General features: G+C 54.5%; 2 protein-coding genes across 6 annotated transcripts; one reads left to right on the top strand and one right to left on the bottom strand.

Moving 5' to 3' along the window:
- Nucleotides 1-457: 457 nt before the first annotated feature.
- SWI5 (SWI5 homologous recombination repair protein) lies at nucleotides 458-6,458 on the bottom strand. The gene is made up of 6 exons (XM_037036891.1): nucleotides 6,447-6,458; nucleotides 6,211-6,410; nucleotides 5,841-5,889; nucleotides 3,518-3,639; nucleotides 2,293-2,387; nucleotides 458-785 (listed from the first exon to the last, which is right to left on the bottom strand). Exons 1-6 carry the CDS (start codon nucleotides 6,456-6,458, stop codon nucleotides 721-723), a joined length of 543 nt encoding a protein of 180 aa, XP_036892786.1. The 3' UTR covers nucleotides 458-720.
- A 125-nt stretch (nucleotides 6,459-6,583) lies between these two features.
- On the top strand, nucleotides 6,584-25,242 carry GOLGA2 (golgin A2). Of its 5 annotated transcripts, none has more exons than XM_037036722.1 (27): nucleotides 6,585-6,712; nucleotides 8,129-8,251; nucleotides 9,175-9,255; nucleotides 12,206-12,301; nucleotides 12,543-12,586; nucleotides 12,700-12,760; nucleotides 13,188-13,247; nucleotides 13,425-13,505; nucleotides 14,361-14,399; nucleotides 14,685-14,747; nucleotides 14,833-14,926; nucleotides 15,018-15,124; nucleotides 18,367-18,425; nucleotides 18,723-18,864; nucleotides 20,136-20,225; nucleotides 20,331-20,438; nucleotides 20,628-20,715; nucleotides 21,125-21,462; nucleotides 21,731-21,844; nucleotides 22,962-23,186; nucleotides 23,272-23,347; nucleotides 23,582-23,670; nucleotides 23,935-24,153; nucleotides 24,237-24,339; nucleotides 24,423-24,529; nucleotides 24,599-24,755; nucleotides 24,844-25,242. In XM_037036722.1, the coding sequence occupies exons 1-27, from the start codon at nucleotides 6,665-6,667 to the stop codon at nucleotides 25,038-25,040; spliced, it is 3,009 nt and encodes a 1,002-aa protein (XP_036892617.1). In that variant the 5' UTR covers nucleotides 6,585-6,664; the 3' UTR covers nucleotides 25,041-25,242. The 5 variants fall into 5 exon arrangements, with proteins under 5 accessions (XP_036892620.1, XP_036892619.1, XP_036892617.1 ...); XM_037036721.1 differs by having other exon boundaries at nucleotides 23,579-23,670; XM_037036725.1 differs by lacking the exon at nucleotides 13,425-13,505 and having other exon boundaries at nucleotides 6,584-6,712.
- The last annotated feature ends 331 nt before the right edge of the window (nucleotides 25,243-25,573 follow it).

Raw genomic sequence — 25,573 nt, 5'->3', positions numbered from 1 at the left:
CTTGGGTAAGTCACTTTGCCTCTCTGAACCTCAATTTCCTCATCTGAAAAATGGGGAGAGCAAAACTAAATCCCCACAGGATGGAATTCAGCACTAGAGATAATGGATGTGAAGCGCGTAGCACAGCACCTGGCCCACGTAAGACCGTTGTAACAACGGCAGGCGCTGTCCTGGGAGAGGTGGGGGCTGCCAGAGGAGAGGGAACCAGCACACAGATTCACATGGAGATCCTTCAGCCTTGGCTGGTGTGGCTCAGCGGATTGAGTGCTGGCCTGCGAACCAAAACATTGCCGGTTCAATTCCCAGTGAGGGTACACACCTGGATTGTGGGCTAGGTCCCTGGCTGGGGGCATGAAGGAGGCAACCAATCGATGTATCTCTCACATATCAATGTTTCTCTCCTTTTCTCCCTCCCTCCTCCTCCCTCTAAAAGTAAAGAAATAAAATCTAAAAAATATAAATTAAAAAGATCGTTCACATGTTTACTCACAAATAGGACACATACACACATACATGGGTGTCGCTGGGGCATCTTGGGAGTCTGGAGCTGGGCGCATGTCTTCTTTCCCCTTCCTCCCCGACTCAGCGCAGGCTCTCCACAAAAGGGCTCCTGTCTGTGTGGCCAGAAAGCCTCCAGGCACAGTGCGTGGGCTCTCACAGCTTCTCCCGTCCATGCCTGGCCGCCCAACAGGCCACGGATGAGGGGCTCTGAGCCTCTGCTCAGTCACTCATGTCCAGGCCAAATTCTGGGTACAACTCTTTGGTGGTGACACCTCGGATCACGGCTGAAAGGAAGGAGGACTGGCCAGTGGCAGGAGTGGGACAATGGCCACATCCCTGGCTGCCCAGGATCCCTCCTGCACCTTCTTCCTGCTTCCCTAGTTGCCAAGATAACCCCCCTGCGACTCCAGCCTGGCCCCCCAACTCAACTCACTGAACCCTCACCCCGCTTTGCAGAGGAGTCCAATGCAGCTCCCCTTGCTGGCATCGCCTGCTGAAGACGGACGTGTACATTTATGTGGTGTCCCGCACCTGCTGAAAGCCCGGACTCCCTCACCTGGCCCAGGTGCCCTGCCCTGGCCGTTTGGCGATGCTGTTCCTCCTATTTCCTCACAGGCTCCCACTTCCTCCCACGGGAAGGGCTCTCTTCAGAGGTCTCCCCGCACCTCTCCTCTCACCCCCAGCAGCAACCCTGTTCTAGCCTCCATCTCCTCCTTTCTGCCGTTCAATTCCTTCACAGCAGCTGACATGTTTTATAACTCATCTGTCTGTTCTGCAGTGACCATTCCCCTCCCTCACCCCAGCACGGAGACAGAAGTCACACGTAACACAGCCCTTCGAGGGTCTGGTTCTCCAAAGTGTCCCCACGCCTCGTAACAAAGCACAGGCTAGGTGCTCAGTAAATATTCACTGGACGAGTGAAAGCGAGTAGGCCGCCTGCCCGAGCTCCTCACCCTGGGGTCACACCCAGACCGCCAGGCCTCAGGCACCTCATACTCTTTCCTTCCTGGGCCCTGCTCAGCTCCCTCTCTTCATCCATTTCTATCTCCCTCCTCCTGTTTTCCTCTTTCCCCCTTTGGGACCGGTGCCTCATGGAACCACAGAGAAGCCCTCCCTGCCGTGGATGCTGGACACCCACAGACAGTTCTGCAGCAAGTGATGAAGCCCATCCAGCAAGTAGACAGACAGTCCCGGTTCCGAACACCGTCTCCAGTGGCCACTGGCCACTGACTGTCCATGCCCACCGATCTGAGCCAGGTGATGCAGCCGAGGCCATCAACACAATTCCTTACCTGCCAGGTGGGCGGTCTGAGCCAGCCCAGACATATAACGGTCTGTGCTGGGCTCAGGCCTCTGTAGGGTGAGAGTGGGTTCGAAGAGGAACAAAATACCCCTTTAAGCCACACAGAGTCACCCTTGTACTTTCTGCCTCTGTAGTAAATCAGCCCCTGGAGGCAAGGATGGTGTCTCGATCAGTCTGAAGAGGCCCCAGAAGACAGGGAACCCTCGTTTTGGGTCCAGCTGGTGGGCGACCCCATGGTCAAACCTGCCTGCCGCCTCAAAGCAGGGTCCACCCACAAGGGGGAAAAAACCCTAAAACCCTTGACTCAGGTAAGAGCTGTACAGCTGCTTCGCTAGGTGACAGGGAGGGTAGGGGCATTCAGGGAGCGGGACAGCTGAGAAGGGCAGGAGGGTTGGCTAGTTAGAAGGCTCAGGGGCAAAATCCAACCACCCCAGGAGATGGGGACCCCTTCTATGCCCTGCTTGCTCCTCTGGAGTCCTGCTGCTCACCTAGTTTGCCCAGCAGCATCTGGCCTACATCCTTGATGTCATTGTACTCGTGGAGCTGGGAGATGTGGTCCTCCAGTTCATCCACGCTGTAGCCTCTAGGGGGAGGGATGGAGAGAGAGAGAGAAAGCTGATGAGGCGCCAAGGTTTGGAGAGTAGTAAGGCAGCACTAAGGGCCTACTAGGTGCTCAGCACTGGGGACTAGACATGCCAAGAGAGACCCTGTCCACTAATGCTTATAGTAGCAGGGGGTCAGCCCCTGGCAAATGCCCCCGTACCCTTAGGGAGGGGTCCCAACCACACCAGCACTATGTGACCCTGGCCACAGCTGAGGGACTCACAGATGGGCACCTGAGTGGCCAATCAGATCCCCTCAAGTATGAAATGCACATTTAAAAGTTGCTCAGTCTTGCCCTGGCTGGTGTGGCTCAGTGGACTGAGTGTTGGCCCGTGGACCAAAAGGTCTCTGGTTTGATTCCCAGTCAGGGCACATGCTCGGTTTGCAAGCCAGTTCCCCAGCTACAGGTGTGTGAGAGGTAAAGACACACTGATGCTTCTCTCCCTCTCTTTCTCTCTCCTTTCCCCTCTCTCTAAAAACAAATAAATAAATCTTTAAATAAAATAAAATAAAAGTTGCTCAGTCTGTCCTGACTGGTGTGGCTCAGTGAACTGAGCACCAGCCTATGAACTGAGGGGTCCTGGTTCAATTCCCAGTTGGGGCACATGGCTGGGTTGTGGGCTAGGTCCCTGGTTGGGGTTGTGTGAGAGGCAAACTGATTAATATGTGTCTCTCCCATTGATGTTCCTCTCCTCTTTCTCCTTCCCTTCCCCTTTCTGTAAAAGTAAATAAATAATTTTTTAAAGCTGCTCCATTTATGCGGCGTGGCTGGAGCACAGGGTCCGGGAAAACGCAGGAGTTTCTTTTTAGACGAACCACGTGCCCCAGGCACTGGAAACCCTCTCCTCGGAGAGGGGCGGAATCTGGGTGCAGGAGGAAGCAGAGGCAGAGGACGCGGGCCCCCGGGGAGCAGTAACCTCCATTCCTGATAGCCTTCCGGTTCCTGCTTCCCGGGGCTCCCAAGCCTGAGCACACCCTCCCAGAGGGAGGCTGCTGGGACAGCCCGGCGCCAACAGTGCGGTCCTGGTTTTATGCTGCGCTAGGATGGCTGGGTTGCAGTGGCCGGGCACTAGTCGTCTTAAGTACGCTGAGGAGGCCAACAAGACTTACTCAGATATTAACTGGGAGATCTCCTGGTCCAGCAGGTCCCTCTTTTCCTTCAGCTTCTGAATGTCAAGGTGCGGAGAATCCTCGCTGGCCCCATCGGCCTGGCCAGACTTGGAAGATGGCCGCTGAGTGGCATGAAAAGTCATTAGCTAGACCGACTGACCAGTTATTCACAATTCAGAACCTGCAAGTTGTCCCCTAAAAGCCACTCCCTGCTTCTGCTTGGTGGTACAAATAGATGCCACCCAACCCCAAATAAAACTACCCGTATTTTACTGTGTATAATGCATACTTTTTTGCCCAAATTTCTGAGGGGAAAATAAGGATGTGCATTATACATGGGTAGTGCCTGAAATGTCTTGTACCTGTTCTTGGTGTAATTTGTTACATAAAATTTCTTGGACCATATGTTTGAAAGTAAATGCTAAAACTCCTTTATGATTCAAAAACAAGTATCTAAATATAATTAATTAATTAATTAATTAAATTTAATTTAATTACGACAAAAGATTTTTTTCCTGAAAGTTTGAGCCAAAAACTTGGGCGCGCATTATACACCACAGATACGGCACATTTCTCAGCTTCCCTTGGAATTCACTGTTGCCCTATAACTAAGTGCTAGCAAGTGGAACTTACTAAGAAACTGTCTGCTACGTCTGGGAACTGTCCTTCCAGGGAGACGGCAGGCCTTCCTCTGGCCTCCCTCCTTCCTGCCAGCTAGAATGTGGAGGTAACACCCTTGGATCATGAGGTAGAAGCCGCATGGAAGAAGTGGTGGAACCAGACTGAGGCCTGGGTGGCTGTTTAGGCCACTGTTATTGGGGGGTTTTTCACTCCCACCCAAAGCCAATCCAAACTAAAGGGCCTCTCCTGGCCCCCAGTCTGACCCCAGAGAATCTGCCCCTGGTCTACATGGATCCTTTTGAAGTCAGTGATGTCGCTGGGTTTATAGTCTCATTGGCAACAGTCTTTTCCTGGGGCTACAGTTCACCCTTGCCCTTTCTGCTTCCAGAAGCTGCAAAGGCCGGTGCCTGGGTCACTGCTAACCTTCAGGACATGTGTGTTGGATCAAATCCCCACACGTGATGGAGGTTTGCATGGGGCACCTAACCAGTCAGTCACCAACAAGTGAGCAGTGGCCATAGGCTCCCAGGGTTCAGCAACGGAGAAGGCGGCAAGCCTGGCCCTTTGCCTTCATGGAACAGGCAGCCTCGTCTCAAATAGAAAACACCCAACAATCGTGGCTTTTCTCCGGGGGCCTTCACTTAATGCTCTGCTCCAGGTCACCCTTCCTCAGAAAGGCCTTCTCTGACCATCCCATTTAAATGGCCACTCCTCAACCACTCACTGTCACTTTGTCCTGATGTTTTATGACATCTACCACCACGGGACATGTCAAACCTTCCACTGACAATATTATCGTCATTGTTGGCCTTACACACTGGAGTGTAAACTCCGAGAGGGCAGGGACTTCATTATACTGACTACCGATGACACTGTGTCTACTACAGTGCCTGGCACATAGTAGGCACTGAACAACACTGGTTGAATGAATGAGTGATTGACAAATCAGTAACCAACAAATTACCAGTCTGAGAAGTGCTTTGAAGTGGAAGTGTTCAAGTCAGAAGTGGGGATGCAGCTTCTCTGAGGAAGTTCAATTCTAAAGGACATTGCCCTGGCTGCTGTGGCTCAGTGGATTAAGCAAGGGCCTGGGAACCAAAGGGTCACCAGTTCGATTCTCAGTCAGGGCACATGCCTGAGGGCACATGACCTGAGGCCAGGTCCCCAGTATGGGGAGTGTGAGAGGCAACCACACATTGATGTTTCTCTCCCTCTCTTTCTCCTTTCCTTCCTCTCTCTCTAAAAGTAAATAAAAACAAAATCTTAAAAAAAAAAAAAAAAAAGGACGTGTAGGCATCAGCTCATCCAAAAGCTGAAAGTATTCCTGGTGGGGATTCCTGATTAGGGGATACAGCCTCATGCCCTAAGACAGGAGACAGCACATGTGTTTGAGGGAACCAAAACGGTCTCTGCGTGGGTGGGATGGGTGGGGGAGGGGACAGTGGCGCCGACAAGAAGGAGAGACAGCCCGCATCGGGTGCCACCGACAAGGGCAGGCCACTGCTTCTCCTCGGGCATGAGGAAAAGAAGGGAAGGGCTGAGAAATGACCTGGAGTGTTTCAGCAGAATAAGAAAGGGGTTGGCTGGGGGAAGACGTTATGGGGGGGCGGGGTCAGCTGCGGTGGGGACGGGGAGGCGGGTTGGGAGCAGTAGTGACTTACGGGGTGGAGGGCAAGAGTGGGGGGCGCACAGGCATACTCACAGGGGAACGGAAGGCCCCGCGGCAACTTTTGGAAAGTCCTGGTTGAGTCCTGGAGAGGAATCCATGGGAAAAATGGCTGAGTGGAGCTCGAGTCCGCTCCCGAAGAAGCGGGTACTCTGGGGTGTGGGAGGACTTGGGAAGTGGGTGCGCCAGGGACTGGATCCAGTCGGGAAGGGGCAGATAGGCTCCTGGGACCAGGGTAGAGATCCTTGAGGAAAGAGAGATACTGATAGGATGGAGCGGGGGAGGAATGGATCAAGGTCTCTAGAAGGAAACTCTAGGACGCGAAAGTCTGGGGCAGAGCTATGGGGAGGCAGGAAAGGGAATGTGAAGGGATGCGCTTTCCTCTTGCTGTTCGCTCCTGGCCCACCTCCTGAGCCCTGGGGTCCGGGGCCCCCGTATCGGGGGGGTCCGCAGTGCAGGAGAATCCAGGGTGGGGGCAGAAGAGCAGCCTCTCAGATCCACCAAAATAATCAGGATCCTGTGAAGGAGACCAGGAACAGTCAGGCTCACTGCGAGCTGCGCGCGCACCCGGCGAGGTCGGGCTCCGCCCCCAGGGGGCGGAGACAGCTTTTAATGTGAGTGACTCCGCCTGTTCCTCCTGGCTCGCGTCAGCATGGCCACGCCCTTCCCCCTTTCATCTTTCTTAAAGACCAATGGGGTTAAAGGATTAAGACGACGCCCCCAGCACTGCTGCCTATAATCGCCCTGGACCCTCCTTTTCTGGCTTAGCCGCAAAGATGCGTGGTGGCTGCCGGAAGCAATTCCGAGGTGGTTTCCGGGATCGCGGTGATGTGGCCCCCTGCACCCCTCCCCTTCCCGAGATGTCGGAAGAACTCCGACAGAAAAAATTGGCCGAGGCCAGGAAAAAGGTAAAACGTGTCGAGTCGCGGCTCCCTGACTTAGCCCAAGGCCCCTCGACGGCCGGACAGTGGCCAGAGTCTGTGCTGCCTTTGAGGCACACGGGGCGAGCCCCTCGGCGCCCCCCTCCCCAAAGTCTTCTCACCAGCCCCGCCCCCCCAACCCCGCCGGCTTCCCAGCCCCCGCCCTCGCTCGTTGCTCCCGGGTGACTTTGGGCCCCACGGTTCCCGGCTTCAGGCTTGGCCCTCGCCTTCTGCCTCCCAGAACCTGACCTCCTGGCTCTCTGGGCACGCTGGGCTCCCTCTCCAAGGACCTGGGTCCGGGCCCTGCGTTCCCTAACCCTCCCGCGGAGCGGCGACTCGGGCGTCGGTTGGGAGGAGTGGAATGTAGTTATGTCACAATCCCCCTCGAAACTGTCATTACCCAGTGTTCGATCTTATGACCCAGTCTCCTAATGTTTTCATCCGCTTTCTGGTTCTCTGGTCACGGCACAAATAGCTTAAAGGGGACTCGGGACTATGGGACTTAAGTCGCAGAGGTTTCAGGCTTCCTTATTCTAGACTCTACCTCAACCGTAGACATCGATAGCATGAAAAGCCCACATTTCACTAGTGATCTCGAAACAGTGACCATGCCTGTGGGTGTTGGTGGGGAGAATGTGTTTTGTTTCGTTCGGTGTTCTCCCAGCTTGTTATTCTCCAGAGACACTTTGAAATTTGTCATCTGGATCCTCCAACTCATGTTCTAAATCTCTGTGACTCCGGGACCCGGTTGGTCCGCAGTCAGTGCTCTTTGCAGTGACATCCACGTATCCTCCGAGGAGCAGATCCCCGGAAACTGCACTTCACAGCTGGCAACCATCCCCAAATCATCACTTCAGCATGGGTTGCCCTGAGGGCCACAGGATAGGTATAGGACTGAAGCATCAGTTTCACTCGGAAGAGACAATGCCTTTTATGTTAATGTACTTAAGGATGGCATTTACATAGATTTGTAAGAGTAAAATAGACTTGTCTCTGAAATGGTACTTGGGTTGTCTTTTTTCCCTTACCACCCCAGCTCACTGCCCGTGAGGCTACACCAATGTAAAAGGTTTGTGCAGTGGTGGTGTGCATGCATCTCTAACGGAAGTATAAGGACGGACCTTCAGTCTAATCACTTCAGTGTTTACCACCTCTGGCAGCTGCTGATTTATGGCATAACCCCCTGAACTCAGAGAAGGAAGACTGAGTTTCAGTTGCATTATTGCCTTTTTAAAAAAGCTGTGTTATCAGTTCACTTCTGCAGTCTTTAAGAATTACAACACCTTGTAGGGTTGTTGCGGCGTTTAATAAGATGGCGAACGTGAGTGTTTTGTGAACTGTGTAAGCAGGGTGTGAATATAGGGGTTATAGTGGTCGTGAGTCTCACTGCTTTCCCCTTTGCAGTTGAGAGAATTCCAGCAGCAGCGAGGCATTAGTGTTCCTGCAGCAGCTAAGAAGAAAAAGAAGATTAAAAATGGCAGTAGCCATGAGACAGCCACTTCTGATGGCCGTCACTCGCCTGAGGACGTGAGTCTTGGCCAGCCAGGCTTCTGGGGATGGGGGTGCTCGGGGCAGGAGAGGGTAGTGGTTAAGATTGTGGAAGAGATGTCAAGTACTGGTTACTCTGCCTCTCCCTCTGCTAGGGCTATGGTTTGGGGCAAATTGTTTAAGCCATGCGGGTCTCTGATTTCACATCAGTAAAATTGGGATAATATTGTCTTGCATTTAGGAAGTTTAAGGGACATTGTTTTTATATTAATCCCTAAATACAGGGTGTGGTGTGGAGTAAACATCCAGTAAAGGGCAGTTGCTATTGCATTTACTGCTCGGGGGACTTTTCCTCATCCCCAGCCTCCGGGGGAAGCAGGCGCCCCCCTCCCCAGCCTGCTTGCCAGCAGGCTGTCCCTGGAGGAAGCACCCACAGAGCCCCCGGGAGCGGGGTGAGGAGAGCCCCAAGCACTGGATTGGGGGTTTTGAGTCCATCTCTGGGCAACCTCAGGAAAATCACTTCCTCCCAGAGGGCCTCAGTTTTCTCATCTGTAAGATGATATTCTTGGATCACATCAGTGTCTTTCAAACTTATTTTTAGCTGTAACCCCTTTTGTTCAAATAGACCTTTACTCAGAAGTCTGGTTGTTAAAATGGAGGGGGGTCTCGAGCCTTGCCAGGTGCATCCTGGGCCTGAGGAGAAGGTCTGAGGGGCGTGTGCAGAGCTGTACCGCCCAGGGGACTGCTCCTTCTGTTCATCTGCGCTCATTGCTGCCTGTGGCAGGGCAGCGAGTGGCTGCTGGGGAAGATGGCCCCGGCCGTGGTGTCGGTCCCCTTCTCTCTCCTCTAGCATTGAATTTCCCTGAACCCATCCCTTCTTTCTTCTTTGACCCTCTTGCCTCTCTCTAAGCCACTTTTCTCTTTCTCCCCCTGCCCTTGTTTTTCCCTTTCGCTTCCCGTAGATTCAGGACATTCTGAAGGTGCTGGTGTCCGACCTTAACCATTCCAATGGGGTAGCGCTCTCCCCATTGGACAATTGGAAGGTGAGGCAGTGCCAAGACCCCTCTCTGGCTTGTTCTCTCCCAGCTGTGCATGTCCCGGGGCTTCTCCGGTTTGGGGGGTACTTGGCCTCTGGCTTATTTTACGTTGCTGTCATTAACCCTCGTCCTGTTCATGTCTGCTTTTTCACCTGCTTGGTTGATTGGCTTTATTTTTCTCCTCCTACATCTTTTATCATCTTGGAGAAGGTGAGATGCACCTTGAAGGTTAAAGGTAAATTAACCTTTAACCAGAGCAGCTTCCGGAGCAGGTGTGTTGGGTTTGGGCTTTTCGACCCGCAAGTTTGAATGTCCAGTGGTGCTCTCAGACTAGGAGAGATTAATTAAAACAAACCTTTTGGGTCTTGCCCTGTGGGCATTAGTCTTCCAAAGACTAATAAACCTCAGAGTAGTTTGTGATTTTTTGAAGTTGATTAATTAATTTTGGTTTGGGAGTCAGCTACCTAGGGTCAAGAGGGAATAAAAATCAAATCTAGACACTTAGCCATATTCAGTGGGCCCCTGATATCAGAGGCACTTGGTTGGGCCCCAGAGAAAATAGGGGAACCAGATAGAATGTCCCCCGAGGAAGGCAGGCTCCGCCGGAAGAGGCAAGATAGAATGTGGCAACATTCCACATGCTCAGCTGAGGAAGCAGTTGGTTTTAAATGGACTTGAGGCTGGAGGGGGTGGCATTTGAGACCAGTTCGAAGATCCAAGGTGGGTGATAGCCATCCAGTTGGGGACAGGGGAAAGTGGGAGTTCCAGGCCGAGGGCACAGTGCAGGTAGCGGCCAGGATTAAGAGTACATTCTGGAAAGGCGGGGAGCCTGGCGTACAGCGGGCCAGGAGGTGACATCCGGAGGATGTGATGTTGGCATTTCCTCCTTAATTGACTTCCTTGGGGGACTCTGCCAGGCCAGAGGAATGGGGCTGAGATGGGCCCCAATCCTGTTGGCGATGGTCCTGGGGAGAGGGGCTGGGACAGGGCACTGCTGGCTGGCATCAGAGAGTATTTCGGCCGTCAGGACTGCTCGCAGCCAGTCGGTCAGGTTCCTCCAGCTGTGACTCACCTTGCCAGTGTAAGTGGCAGCACAGACCTGCAGGGACCATGCCCCTGAGTATTGACATGAATGATCTGTGCCTGTGTCCCTCTGTCCTTGTGCAAATGAAGTCCCAGGTTCCCGTAGTCCCTGCTTGTTTTTTTTTTTTTTTTTTTAAGATTTTATTTATTTATTTATCTTCTGGAGGGGAAGGAGAGAGGGAGAGAAACATCAGTGTATGGTTGCCTTTCGTGCATCCCCTGCTAGGAGTTGGCCTGCTGGGACCTGGCCTGCAACCCAGGCATGTGCCCTGACTGGGAATCAAACCATGATCCTCAGGCCCACGCTCCTGCTTGTTGTTTTTAAGTCCTCTTTTTATAGATGTCTGTTTCCCACTTAAGTTTTCTACTCCAGTAACATAGGCCTGTGATTGCCATGTCCTTGGCGGAAATAGAGCATCTCCAGAAATGGGGAATAATGGAGAAATAAAAAAAAATTTTAATGGAATGGGGCATTTGAGGGGAGTGGACAATGTTTTTTAAAAGCTCCATACTTAGCTACAAGACTTAAAATGAAATAATTTGTTTGCTCACAAAAGTCTTGTTAGATATATTGAAGTTCTCAGAAAAATACTTTTTTCCCCTTCTGAGTTTTTTTTGCACCTAATGCTAGGGATCATTGAGAATCCAACATGCCAGGAGAGACCTAGAGCTTGCTGGCGCCATGGCTGGGAGGGTGCCCACCTCCCCCCAAAGTTTCTTGACCAGACAGGTCGGAACCCCTGCTCTTACCTATTAGAGTCAGTTGTGCAGGTTAGTAAGGCAGCACCAGGTTCTGGGGCCAAAAGTCATATTGTGGGCAGTAATGCAAATAACGTGACCCAGCTGCAGCTCTCCCAGGCTCTTCAGCACTTGTTCCGAGGCGGGCGGCAGATTGGGGTTTTCTGAGACCAGAGCTGAGGGTTCCAGAGAGCAGGCAGCCCCTGTCTCCAGGCCCCAGCTTCGCTGGACAGGCCATAGCTCCCTGGCACTTTCCCTGGTTGAGCTCAGCTTGTCCCTGTCTTCCCTGTCTCTTTGACCGTCTGGCCTGTGGGACATTAGTTCTCTAGAGCCAGAGGCTTGGATTAAGTGTCAGGCCTGAGCCTGGGGAGAGGCTAGGTGGGGCTCTGCTTCAGCAAGCAGGCCCCCCTGGGGAAGAGAGAGCGGCTTCCCCTGGCCCCTGACCCTCAGTTCGAGAGTGTCCTCTGGGAAGCCCACAGTTAGAGGGTGGGTGTCTTCCCTCTGGTTCTTGGGTAGTAGTTGTTTTGGAGCTAGGAGTTTGGGGTGGGGTTATTTTTTTACCTCCAGGAACTGGGAGAGGCTTCCGGTTGGGCAACTTCTTTCCCAGAAACAACCTGAGCGGGCAGATGCAGTCAGTGTTTGGAGGGAGGACGGAAGAGAGGAGAGTGAGAGGAAAGAGGCCAAGAGCCATGTTGACCACGCCTGCTTCTTCCTCACCACACCCTTGGCCCAGCAGGTGGCCCGTGGTGGGGGTCTCTCTGAGGCACAGGCAGGCTTCCTGGACGAACAGAGCCCCCCACCCCCACCCCCAGCCCACTGACTTGGCCCCCCTTCCTTCCACCTGCTGTGGCTGCCGCAGGTCAGACCCTGCTGCTGTCTTTTGCTGAGCCCCAGGGAGAACAGGGCCCCGTGTCCACGAAGGAGGTCTTGCAGGCCTGCTTTGAGCTCTGGCTGGAGGCTGCAGCGTGGCCGAGCCCTGGGCGAGCCGTAGCCACGCCCCAGAATGGCTCCCAGCATGTGTGGCTGTCACTCTGACTGCAGCAACACCTGTCCCACCTGCTCCTCACCCCTGCGTCCATGGTAGGGAGGAGCCCTTCCCACAGGCCCCCCTAACCCCCGCTTTTTTCTGTGACAGGTGCCCAAAGACCATGCCACCCCTGCAGCACTGCCTTCTGATGACACCATGTCGCCCGACGGTGTCCTTTCCCCCAGTGCTGCTTCATCAGCTCAGGTTTGTGTCCCTTTCGCCCGCTGCCCCGCTCAGTGTTCGCCCCTCTTCCTTTGCAGAGGACCGGGCCCACTGTGGACTCTCCACGATTCCTTCGGGTGACTCGGCCCTTCCTGAGGACTAGGGTGGGGGAGGCCAGAACCAGGTTGCTCCTTAAGTTTCGGGGGGATGCAGTGTTGTCAGACTGACCTGGGCTTTCCTCACCCCCAGGCTGTTTTCACCTCATGTGTTTCTTCCCAAACAGAGCTATGATCCTGAAAGTGGCCCTTTTGTTCTGCCTGAAAGCACGTGAGTGTCTCCTGAGGGTGCAGCAGTCCCGAGGCTGAGGGGATCGGGCCGCGCTGCCCACAACCCCTTCCTACTGAGCCTCCTGCAGCCCTAACTGCTGTGTTCGTCTGCAGGTTCTCATCCACTGAGAGCCTGCGTCAGCTCTCCCAGCAGCTCAACGGTCTCGTCTGTGAGGTACCGCAGGGACTGGAGCCCAGAGCGGGTGGGAAGGTGGGAGGAAAAACATGATAGAAACTGAGACAGGTTCCCAAGAGGAAGGGAAGGTGCTGGGAGCGGCTGACCCAGCTGGCTAATGCTTAGCTAGTCATCCCTTCTCCGAGTCTCCTTTTGAAGCTGTGCAAATGAAGGAGTTGGGCCATGAGGTTGGATGCATCATCTCATCCTGCTGCAGAGGGCACAGGATGGGAGCTGCGGGGGGTGGGGGGGGGTGGCAGGCATGGGGGAGGTCGGAACCAGGAGAGTTTGGCAGGAAAGGAGGAGGGAGCCAGCTTAGGCCGAAAAGAAAATTTCACTGGTTGACGGGGGGAGATAGGAGGTTGGCGGGCTTCGGCCTGGAGGGGAGCGGAGGGCATCTCCATGTGGGCTCTCTCATCTCTCCTAGTCTGCATCCTTTGTCAATGGGGAGGGATTGGCATCTTCTGCTCACATAAAGGCTCTGGAGGTGAGTGGCCCCGGACTGTGGCCAGGGACCCTGCAGGCCAGCCCCCCGACCCCAGCAGAGGGGGCTGGGTGCCCTGCTGCCAGCTGAGACAGCTCGGATACCCCCCAGCCCTAATGTTTGCTCTCTCTACCTCTCCCCCGTCCCTCCTCCAAACCCTCCTCTCTGCATGTGCCTCAGAGCCGGTACCAAGAGCTCTCTCTAGCCCTGGATTCCAGCAATCTAACAAACAAACAGCTCGGTAGCGAGATAGAGGAATTGGTAAGAGTCCGGGGGGTGGGGTCTCCTGATTCCACGCTGCTCATCTGGGGCCCCTGGGGCCAAGGGAGAACGGGGGGCACTGGGGGTCCTAGACCTCAGCTGGAGGGACCCCGGAGTGCTAAGCATGCAGCGTGGCTCTTTCCGTGGCTGCCCTCTTCGCCTGCCCTCTGTGCCCCAGGCTCCCTGCTTGTTGAGTCCTCTCCACGCTGGCCCTGGGGTGCTGTTGCCTCCAAGCCCTGGGGGGACCTCTAGCTTGACTGCTATGCTCTGGCCCTGACACTGCCTCTCATTTGCTGTGTCTTTGACCTTGAGCAAGAAACCTCTCTGGATTTCAGTTTCCTGAGGAGGTAGAGTTAGAGAGTGTCCAAGGTCCCTTTTAGCTAAAAAAAATCAAAGATTTAAAGGTCCTTTTCACTCCTGTGTGTCTGCTGCCCTGTGGTGTGTGCTCAGTAAATACCCATTGAATGAATGAACGCTTCCAAATCATGAACCCGCAGAAAGGCCGTCTCTCTCAAACCCCATTTCTCAAGGCTTACGTCATTGTACCCTCCTGGGAATTTGGAATGAGACACGCATTTCTGTAGCTGGGAGCAAAACCACCCTACACCCGAAGTCTGTCTGCTTGGGAGCTTTGACCCTGTCCCTTTAAAACCCATTCCTCGGGGGCGGGAGTGGAGGGGGAATAAATGGTGAGATGGTAATGGCAAAAAATTAAATAAATACATAAATAAATGATTGGTATGTTGCCATTAAAAAAACCCAAAACACCTGTTTCTGGTCCCCGTCCATCCCTCCTCCGCAGTCTGGGGAGCATAAGTGGAGGGGTAACCCCAGCACCTGCCTTTGATTCCACAGAAACGACAGAACCAGGAAATTGCGGATCAACTAGAAAAAGTAATGTGATTTCTTTGTCTGCCCATACGTTGCTGAGGGTTCGGGGAGGACTCAGACCGGAAGGCCCAATCTTGGCTTGCCTGCTCTCAGCCTGGAAAAATAAAGGCCCCTCCCCATCCCTGACCCTCCCTTCCCCCAACTGGCCCCTCTGGCCTCCACCCCCACCGCCAGCCTGGTCTTGTTGATGGGCCTCTCCTGGGCCATCGGTGGCATTGTGGGGCCTGTCTTTTGCTGTTCTATTTCTTCCTCCTCCCAATAAGAGATTTTCCTTCTCTCTCCCTGCAGGAGAAGCAGGAGTATAAGCAGAAGCTTGCAAAGGAGCAGGGAGCTCTGAGAGAGCAGTTACAGGTGAGTGGACCACAGAATATTCCCTCGCGTCCCCTAGATGTTTCTTTCCCTTGTTCTCAGCCCTTGTCTGGCCTTTCTCCCAAAGGTTCATATCCAGACCATAGGGATTCTAGTGTCTGAGAAAACAGAATTACAGACGGCCCTGGCCCACACTCAGCAAGCAGCCCGGCAAAAGACAGGTGGGAACTAGACGCCCTGCCACCCTCGAGCTGGGCACGTGGCGGGCCTTCGGTGGCATCCCTGCGTTGGTCCTCGCTTCTGTCATTCCAGGGGAGGCGGAGGATCTCGCTGGTCTCCTGCAGTCTTCACAGCAGCGCGTCGGCGATCTGGAGCGGACGCTGTGTGCCGTCTCCACGCAGCAGAAGCAGGCGGACAGGGTGAGTGTGGCTGCCCCCAGGGGCGCGTGAGCCGCAAGGCCCCTTCTTCAGGATGGCGTGTCTGCTGCTCAGAGGGCAGCACGGGCCATTTCTCACTGATTGAAAGTTGTGTGGTTGTGAGAAGCAGCGTGGGAACGAGTCGGGGGCTATGGGCATTGGGGTGTGCTGTCCAGGGCCAGCACTGGACGTAGGCCCAGAGCCTACGGCCAAGGCCAAGGCCTTGGCCTCGGCCAAGTCCTGGGGACTGGGGAGCCAAGGTACAGAACAGTATTTTTAACATGGTATCCTGTGTGTAGAAGGAGGAGGCGTGAGAGACACAGAGAGAGTGAGCGTGGCTGTGTCTCATAAAGGATTCATAAAAACCCAGGGTTGAGGGACAGGGTATGTGGGAGACATGTCACTCCTGTGCCTTCTGAGTTTGGGGCCATGCCAGTGTATCATCCATTCAAAAAGTGAATGAAAAATTACAGTGGAAGTTTAGTTCCTCCCCTCATGTTGTGCTCCCAGCTCAGGAAGAAAAGATGGTTAAAGAGTCAGGGAGACCTGAGTGCTCAGTCACCGCTCTGAGCGTGTTTAGGCAGGCGGCCTACCCTCCCAGGCGCCGTGCTGCTCACCTGTGGGATGGACACGACGATAGTAACCGCTCCCTGTGGTGATCGAAGGGCTCAGAGGGTGAGCGTGCTGCCTGGTAGAGTGCACAGCAAAGGTTCACAAGTGACGGTGCCCCGGCCGGTGTGGCTCACGTGGTTGGAGCGCCGTCACTGACCGAAAGGTTGCGAGTTTGATACTTGGCCAGGGCACATCCAAGGTTGCGGTGGGACCCCCCGTTGAGGCCATGCAGCCCCCGGTCTGGGCGTGAAGGGGGGGCAGCCAGTTGATGCTTCTCTATGGCAGCACTGTTTTTCTCTCCCTTCCTCTCTCTCTCTAAAAACCGGTGAAAAAATGTCCTCAGTTGAGGCTAAAAATTTATTTACTTATTTTTTTAAGTATATATATTTTATTGATTATACCATTACAGTTGTTCTATTCCCCCCCTTCATTCCCCTCCACCCGCACACCCCACCATTCCCCGCCCTTAGTTTATAACCACGTGTCTCAAAGTTCTTTAGATTCTATATTTCCCCTACTATTCTTGCCCTCCCCCCCTATCTATTTTTTACCTACTATCTATACTACTTATTTTCCGTATCTTCTCCCGCCTTCTCCTCCTCCCACTCCCCTGTTGCTAACTCTCCATGTGATATCCATTTCTATGGTTCCGCTCCTGATCTAGCTGTCCTCTTGGTTTGCTTTTGTTTTAGGTGTGGTTGTTAATAACTGTGAGTTTGCTGTCCTTTCCCTGTTCATATTTTTCATCTTCTTTTTCTTATGTAAGTCCCTTTAGCATTTCATATAATAAGGGCTTGGTGATGATAAACTCCTTGAACTTGACCTTATCTGAGAAGCACTTTATCTGTCCTTCCATTCTAAATGAAAGTTTTGCTGGATAAAGCAATCTTGGCTGTAGGTCTTTGGATTTCATGACTTGGAATACTTCTTTCCAGCCCCTTCTTGCCTGTAAGGTCTCTTTTGAGAAATCCGCTGACAGTCTGATGGGTACTCCTTTGTAGGTGACTGTCCCCTTATCCCTTGCTGCTTCTAGGATTCTCTCCTTCATTTTGGTCTTGGCTAATGTAATTATGATGTGCCTTGGTGTGTTCCTTCTTGGGTCCAACTTCTTTGGCACTCTCTGAGCTTCCTGGATTTCCTGGAAGTCTATTTCCTTTGCCAGTCTGGGGAAGTTCTCCTTTATTATTTGTTCAAATAAGTTTTCCATTTGTGGCTGTTTCTCTTCCCCTTCTGGTACCCCTATAATTCGGATGTTGGAACGTTTAAAGATGTCCTGGAGGTTCCTAAGCCTCTCCTTGTGTTTTGGAATTCTCATTTCTTCATTCTTTTCTGGTTGGATGTTTCGTTCTTCCTTCTGGTCCATTCCATTGATTTGAGTCCGTTTCCTTTCCATCACTATTGGTTTCCTGTGCATCTCCCTTCATTTCAATTAGTTTAGCCTTTATATGTTCCTCTAATTTGTGACTATAATCTACCAGTTATGTGAGCATCCTGATCAGTATTTTGAACTGTGCATCTGAGAGGCTGGCTATTTCTTGGTCGCTTAGAGTTATTGGCTCTGGGGCTTTGAGTTCTTCTTGAGCCATCTTTTGAACTGTTCGTGCCTGTTATGTATCAGGATCGGAGCCCTAGGTGTTCACCAGAGCAGGGCAACTCAGTCCCTGGGTTGTGACGCTGTACATGGGGGCGGGGTCAGAGAGGGGCAATGGTGGTCTCGTCTGCTGCCGCCGCAGCTGCCACCGCCGCTGGGGCCCACGCGCTTGTCTCCCCGTGCTCGAATGTGGGACCGCAGTGAGCCCTCCGCCACTGGGTTCGCTCACTGGGGCCTGTGCGGTCTGTCTCACTGCGTGAATGTGCAACTGCGGTCAGTTTGCCCTGCACCCCGGCTGGCCCGCACCGCCTGTGTGCCTGGGTGGGGGGATCCCTCCTGCCTGATCCCTCCTGCCCGACCCTGCTCCGCTGCTGGCTCTGCCCCTCCTACCGGCCCGGTTGAACGGCTCATTGTTGTCCGACTTCCATATAGTTCAATTTTCTGTTCTTTGGCTGTGTCTTTGTTTACTAAACCTTTGTTGTATTCAAACTTGCTTGTGGGAGAAGGCACAGTGTTTCCACCTATGCCTCCATCTTGGCGGAAGTCCTCTATTTACTTATTTTATTTTTAGACGGAGGGGAAGGGAGAGGACAGAGAGGGAGAGAAACATCAATGTACAATTGTCTCTCGCGTGCCCCCCACTGGGAACTTGGCCTGAAACCCAGGCATGTGCCCTGACCAGGAATCGAACTGGTGACCCTTTGGTTCTCAGGTCAGCACTCAGTCCACTGAGCCATACCAACCAGGGTGGATAAAAAAGTTTTTTTAAAAGTGATGATGATAATAGTAGTAATGATAGCAAAGCATCTGCTGTCCTGGGCCTCTGGCAGCCAGCTGTGGATTCCATCTCTCGACCTGCCTCTTCTACCCCTACCAGTTGAGTTCTTATTAAAAGTGAGTGAGAACGCAGGTTTGGAAGTGCTTTGGGAAAATGTAGAATGTGACTCTGGGTGACAGAGTGTTGCTTTCGCTGTTACTGCTGTTGGTCTGCCAGCTCACCGGCTGCCTGCCCGGTCCTGACCTCGCCTTTCTGTATTTGCAGCACAATAAAGAACTAGTCAAAAATCGCGACACCCTCAAGCTGGAGTTATACAAGAGCAAGTAGGATGGGGGTGGGCGAGGGCTGGGGGCCTGTGCTGGGGGGTGGGAGGGATGCGGGCAGCATGAGGAGGAGGTTGTCCAGGTTTGGACACGGGCGGAGCAGGCTCTAGTCCCTGCTGTGCCGACTGGTGCTTGGCTTTGTGCGGCCCATGTCCTGTCTGTGGCCTGTCACTTGTGACTACTGGGTTCCTTCCAATGCCAGCAGCCTGTGGTTTTATGGTGAGGGTGGTGAGTTGACCACCAAAGTGATCCTTTCTGTTCTTTACTCATGCCTTTCTCCACCGCCTCTGGTCACAGCAAAACCAATGAAGACCTGAAGCAGGAGAACTCGGAGCTGCAGGAGAAGCTTCGGGTCCTGGTGACGGATAAGGAGGCCGTGCAGCTGAGCCTGGAAGAGCTGCAGAGGAAGCTGGAGATGTCAGAGCTCCTGCTGCAGCAGGTGAGGGGCGGGGGCCCCGGGCCAGCTTCTCCAGGGCCACCGTGGGCGACCCCCAGCCCAGAGCTGGCAAGTTAGGATCTGCATTCTGGTGGTGCCATAGGGTCCTCTAGTTTTGGGTAAAAATCTGCGACTTTGGAATGAGAATCTCAGGGAGAAGGCTTTTTAACAGCATCCTGGGTGAGAACCACTGTTCTATAGATGACATTTATCAGGCTGGCGCATGAATTTTATTTTCTTCCCCTGGGGGGCCGAGCCACCAGGGGGTCAGGGTGCCTGGGCCAGAGAACTCCTCCGCTTCAGTTTTTCTCCACACTGAGCAGCTCTCTGCCCTTGTGGACCTAGCTTCCTTCCGCGGGGTCTTCCTCCTTTCTAGAAGAACATGGAACAGCCTCACTCTGTCCCAGGACAGATCTTTACTTACTTTGAAAGGGGGTGTGTGAGGCCCCTGTCCTTCCTAAGGTCTTTCTGAGCAGACAGCCCCAGCTCCTGCCAGTGTGTCCCCTGCAGTCACCCTCCTGATTGTGCTGTCCTGGACGTGACCCGCTGGTCAGGGCTGCTCTGTGATCAGGACCCCAGAGTGAAATGTGAGGTTCCACATTTGCTCTGGCCTGGGCAGTGAATGGATCTGAGATTGCCGCTAGGCCCCTCCCCTCCCCCCCCGGGGCACTCCGCGCCAGTTCCCGAGATAGGCCGTATAATCAGTCTAAGAAGCTAGAGCTGAAGGGTGCTCTGAAGGCCAGATGGCTGCTTGTACTTCTGACCCAACCACTCCATTTGAGGACCAGCACCAGTGTGTTGTCTTATCACGGCCACCTAGAAGGCCATGAGCCGGTGTGGTGGACGTGTGCTGTGTTCATGGCCGTATCAGGCTGCTCTGCAACCATTACAGAAATCAAATAGCCCTTGTGTGCAGCAAAGTGAAAATAAGTTGCAGGACGCTATGTGACTGAACCCCAAGACGGCATGACTGTAACATGTCTGAATGAAACATGTTTGCGTGTGTGTAGAAAGGGTCTGGAAGTATGTACCCCACATGGGTAGGATTGGCGGGCTAGTGGAAATGTTGGGAGGACTGTGAACACGCATTGTTGGAATAGTTCACAGTCAGTACTTAGTAAATATAAATGCTGCGGACATGGTACCAACTCATCGGGACAGAGTTCTTTGTTGACCCAGAGCTGTATGTTGGCCCCAGTTCAGACCTCAATGCTCCTCCATTTGGGGAGGATTGTGTGGCTTCCCCAGGGCTAATCGCACTTTTAACCATCCAGTTTTCTAGTCAGTCTGAAACCCCTGATAGCAGGGAGCAGCTACAGCAGGCCCTGGAGGAGCGGGCCCAGCTGGAGACACGTGTGGAGCAGGTGAGGCCTTGCAGAGGTTGGTGTGGGAGAGGAGGGTGGCCCCGGGTGACCAGGAGTGGGTGAGGCCCAGTGCCAGCCCCTGCTCACTCTGCACCCGCTCTGCAGCTGAAGGGTTTGCTGAAGCAGTTGCAGGTGGAGAGAGACCAGTATGCAGAGAATCTGAAAGAAGAGAGTGCCATTTGGCAACAGAAGATGCAGCAGATGTCAGAGCAGGTGAGATGTGACCTTCGGGCCCCCCACCTTAGAGGCCACTCAGTCTTTCTGTCCATCTGTAAATGGGAATCACATCACTTGCTGTGTGCAGCCAGAGGTGGATGTGTGTGTTGTATAGGTGGGGGTAGAAAGGGGGACGGTCGCTTGGCCGTTCCTCTATCCCCGCCACTCTGTCCATGCTTCGGCCAGATGTGCAAGCTGAGGGAGGAGAAGGAACACGGCCTGAGTCAGGTGCAGGAGCTGGAGACCAGTTTGGTGGAACTGAGGAGCCAGCTAGGTGAGCTGGGGTGATCTGGGAGCAGGGCCCGTGTTGGGGAGCTGGTGAGGGTGGCTAGAATACCCCCCCAGGGGGCAGGTGGACGGACGGGCATTGTGGCAAAGGGAAAGAGGTCTGTACCAGGAGTTGGCAAGCCTTGCAGTCTCCCTGAGCCTCAGTGTCCCCCTCTGCAATAAAGGGGTGGACTGCACACTGTCAGTGACCCAGAGATGTCTTAAGCATAAAAAATGTAAAGAACTCTATATTTGGAAGCATCTTGCAAGATTGAACATCATATGAGTATGAGGAATTATTAGCCAGGATGCCAAGATTTGGCGCTAGGAGGCCAAGTTCGGAGCTATGGACCAAGAAGAGCATTTTTTAGAGACTGCAGAGGCAAGAGGCCCTTATTGTGTGTGTCCTTTCTCAGCTGTCCCCCCACCCCAGGAGCCCCCAGCGGGGCCCTCGGAGGCGGAACAGCGGCTACAGGCCAAAGCGGAGCAGCTACAGCAGGAACTGGAGACCCTGACAGAGCAGCTGCGGGCCCAAATTCAGGACAATGAGAGTCTGAGCCACTTGAATCAGGAGCAGGGGCAGCGACTGCTGGAGCTAGAGCAGGAGGCCGAGCGCTGGGGGGAGCAGGCGGAGATGCGCAGGCAGATCCTGGAGGACATGCAGAGCGACCGCACCACCATCAGCCGGGCACTGTCCCAGAACCGTGAGCTCAAGGAGCAACTGGCTGAGCTGCAGGACGGCTTCGTCAGGCTGGTGCGCAGCCCTGCCCACCCGGCTCCCTTGCCAAGGCCTTTGGGGCAGGGCAAGACCCTTCAGATCTCTGGGCCTTGTTTTTCTGCCTTTAAATGGGGAGGTATGGCGTTTACGTGAAATGGAGCCTATGAAGGCATCCAGTGACCCAGAGAGCCCACCCTGGTGAATGTGGGGGGCACATTTTTCTACCTGCCTCTACCCTTCCCTGAGCTGCTATCTGGTGTCTCCAGCTGCCTTGGGGGGCCACTGATTGCTTCTCTCCGCCCAGACCAACGAGAATGCGGAGCTCACCAACACACTTCAGACGGAGCAGTATGTCAAGAAGGAGCTGGCCAAGAAGTTGGGCCAGCTACAGGAGAAGCTGGGGGAGCTGAAGGAGACGGTAACCCTGCCCCCACTGAGAAGGGCTCAGCCAGGCACCGCCCTCTGGGGAGGGAGGAATTTGGGCAAGGCTAAGGTGGCTGCAGGGTGGGGACAGAGACAGCTCCAGCTTAGAGACAGGTGACCTCAGCATCCTTCAGAGCCTGTGACTGCTGTTGCCACCGCCCCTGACCTTTATTTTATTCTATTTTTTAAAGGTTTTATTTACTTACTTTTAGAGAGAGGGGGAGGGAGAGAGAGAGGAAGAGAAATAGCAATGTGTGGTTGCCTCTCATGTCTCCCACTGGGCACCTGGCCCGCAACCCAGGCCTGTGCCCTGACGGAGAATCAACTGGCGACCTTTCAGTTCACAGGCCGGGACTCAACCCGCTGAGCCACACTGGCCAGGGCTGCCCTCTGACCTTTAGAGGTGGGTAGCCCTGCGCTGTAGGTCATCATCACCAGTTGAGGCACTGAACTCGACTGGAGTGGAAGAGGTGTGGATGGTGTATAGGGGGTGGTCAGCCCTGTCTCCTAGCCTCAGCCCTGCTAGTCACTATTGACGTTGCATCTCTAAGCCTCAGCTTCCTTAGCGTAAAAGGGAGAGCATCATTTTCCTGTAGAGGTATTGAGGGTTAAATGAGAATCACACATGTAGTGTTAGGCATTTAGTGTGCACTTAGCAGGTGTTGGTTGGCACTCTGTTTTTTCATGCGTCTGTGGCCTGAAGTTGACATAGAAAGCAGGTTTTTACAAGGTACAAGGTGGGGAGAAGGCGGCGTGTGTCTCTGGGCCAGGAAGGGCAGTTGCCAAGGGCCTGGATGGAGGAAGCCAGGGGCGTGGGCAGGTGGCTGAGCCCCTCAGTGCATGCTTTATGTTTTTTTAAATAAGCTTAAAATTTTTTTAAAGTTTATGCATTTGAAAGAGAGAAACATGGATTTGTTGTTCCACTTATCTGTGCCCTGACCAGGGATCAAACTCGCAACCTTGGTGTATTGGGATAATGCTCTGCCCAACTGAGCTACCCGACCAGAGCTCAGTGCCTGCATTAGGCACAGGGGTCTTTGCCCAACCTCAGGCTATGGGCTCAATATGGAAGCAAGCCGCCATTTGCCCTCACTCCCAGGGTCTTCCTGCAGGTGGAGCTGAAGAGCCAAGAGGCTCAGAGCCTGCAGCAGCAGCGAGATCAGTACCTGAACCACCTGCAGCAGTACGCGGCCGCCTGTCAGCAGCTGCTCTTTGACAAAGATGTACTGCAGAAGCAGGTCGTGCTGCACTCCCAGCTCCTGGAGCAGCAGCAGCAAGAGGAAGCTCAGACCAAGGAGGAGGCCAACATGGCCCGCCAGGAGTTGCAGGAGACCCAGGTGAGTTGGAATGCTGGGCCCCTAAGCCCTGCCTGGGAAGGCCTGCAACATGTGTCCCCTCTCACGCTCTTTCCTGGCCCCTTAGGGGCTCCTGGAAGCTGTCAACCAACAGAACCAGCAGCTACAGGCCCAGCTGAGCCTCATGGCTCTGCCTGGGGAAGGTAATTGGAAACACCCAGAGGGAGAGAACAGAGCCCGAGGAGGAGGGGGACTTTAGCAGCGGAGCACTGAGCTAGAAGAGCTGGCATTTGCTGAGCTTTAGGACAGCAAATCTTTTGCTTCTGGGGACTGGGTTGCACAGTGAGGCGAGGCAGAGCTGGGCCCCGAGCTCTCTTCCTGGGCTGCTCCACCTCCCTCGTCGGGTTGTCTGAGGACCCTTCCACTGCCCCCAGCAGGAGATGAACTGGACGGGGAAGAGAAGGATGAGGAGGCTCCCAGGCCAGAGCTGAGTGTGCCAGACGACCTCGACAGCCGAGAGGCCGTGGTGAGCTGACTCCCCGCCCCTCCTCATCCACTGTACTGCCTCCCTCTGAGGTCCTTCCTGGGCACCCTGCTTACCTCTTGGTTTCTACCCTCTAATTCTCTTTGTCCCAGTCTGCCCTCAGGGCCGATGGTCAGACACCACACCGTCCTTGAGCCACAGATGCGTGCCCAGAGGCCCCATGGGGGGAGCTCCTCCCTGCCTCCGTGCCTCCCACGTGTCCTGAACGTTCCCCCACAAAAGCACACCCGCACCTCTCCCTCGCAGGTGGCATTTTTCCGCACAGCCTTAGCCAGTGCTGAGGAGGAACAGGCGCAGCTGCGCAGGGAGCTGAAGAAGCAGAAGCTACGCTGCCAGCACCTGGCTCACCTAGCAGCCCCATCCCAGCACGAGCTGGAGGAGGGGACCCCAGCCCTGGCCACCAGGGGGGACAGTGTGCCTGTGGAGAACCACCAGGCCCTCCAGGTGGCCATGGACAAGCTGCAGGTGAGCGAGCGTCCCCCAGCACGGGCCAGGAAGGGTGGGGACGGGCAGGGTGGGTGGCTGCTGACTCTGCTTTTTGGCCGCAGAGCCGCTTTACAGCGGTCATGCAGGAGAACGTGGACCTGAAGGAGCGCGTCGAGGAGCTGGAGCACCGCTGCATCCAGCTGTCTGGAGAGACGGACACTATCGGTGAGGGGGGCCGGCGGGGAGCGGGCGCGGGTGGTGGCCGGCGAGCCCCAGCAGCTGAGCTCTGCCCTCCCTGCTCCTTGCAGGAGACTACATCACCCTTTACCAGAACCAGAGGGCGGTCCTGAAGGAGCGCCACCGGGAAAAGGAGGAGTACATTAGCCGGCTGGCTAAGGACAAGGAGGACATGAAGGTAGGGTCCTGACCATCTGCGGGCTGGGCCCAGGGTCGGGGTATGGCTGCTGAGCGCCTCTCTCTCCAGGCGAAGCTCCTGGAGTTGCAGGAGCTGGTGGTGCGCCTGGTGGGCGAGCGTAATGAATTGTATGGCAAGTTCCTGGGGGCTGCCCAGAACCCTGCTGGAGAGCCCACTACAGCGCACCCGGCCCCTCAGGCACCCGGAGCTGCTCACAGCCAGGGCGGTAAGTAGAGCCCGCGGGGAGGGCAGGTGGGCCAGCGGGCGGGCAGAGCTCGCACGTCACTCAGATCCCTGCCTCCCTCTCTCCAAAGATCTTCTGGAGGTGAGCCTGGCCGACAACGTGGAGCTGGGCCCGGCTGCTCTTGAGAACTCCACCGCGCAGCAAATCATGCAGCTGCTGTGCGAGATGCGGAGCTGCCAGGAGCACCCGGGCTTGAGCAAGAACCCCTGTATCCCCTTCTTCTACCGGGCCGACAGCGACACTGGGGTGAAGGTCATGGTGATCTGATAGCGCGACACTACTGTGGGGGGCGGGGTGGGGGCTCTGCCTCCACGCAGTCCCCCCGCCACCCCGTCCCTGTCGTTCCTATTATTATTATAATACCAGAATAAACTTATTTATTGATTACATAGGACAGAGTAAGGAGGTGGGGACGGGGTTGATTCCACTCTATTTGTTTTATTTCAGAATAAATGGATTTAGCCATACTGTGTGGTCCGTGTGCTCCTCTCCCCGGTCACTGGGTCCTGGGCCCTGGGCCCTGTGCTGTGGGCACTGAGCAAGAAGTGGGTCCTGCCAGCAGAGGGCAGGCCTCTGCATTGTGTGCAGCCCCAGTGTGTCTGAGCGCGTCTGTAGCCTGTTAGAGATCTGGGTCTGTCTCCTGTTGGCTGCTTGGTAAAGCCTGGGGAACCCCAAGGGTTGGCCGTGGGGCTTTAAGGGTCAGTCCTGCCCTAGTCGTTGACAGACTCAGAAGCCTGATTTAATCCTGGGTGGGAAAGCAGGGTGCCATCACCCAAGAGAGCTGGCTTCCAGGCCAGGTG

This window comes from Sturnira hondurensis, unplaced genomic scaffold (assembly GCF_014824575.4).
Source record: "Sturnira hondurensis isolate 20B ecotype Veracruz unplaced genomic scaffold, ASM1482457v3 Scaffold0022908, whole genome shotgun sequence".
NCBI lineage: Eukaryota > Metazoa > Chordata > Mammalia > Chiroptera > Phyllostomidae > Sturnira > Sturnira hondurensis.
Note: the sequence above shows the minus strand (reverse complement) of the source record. Positions and strands in the feature narration are given on the sequence as shown.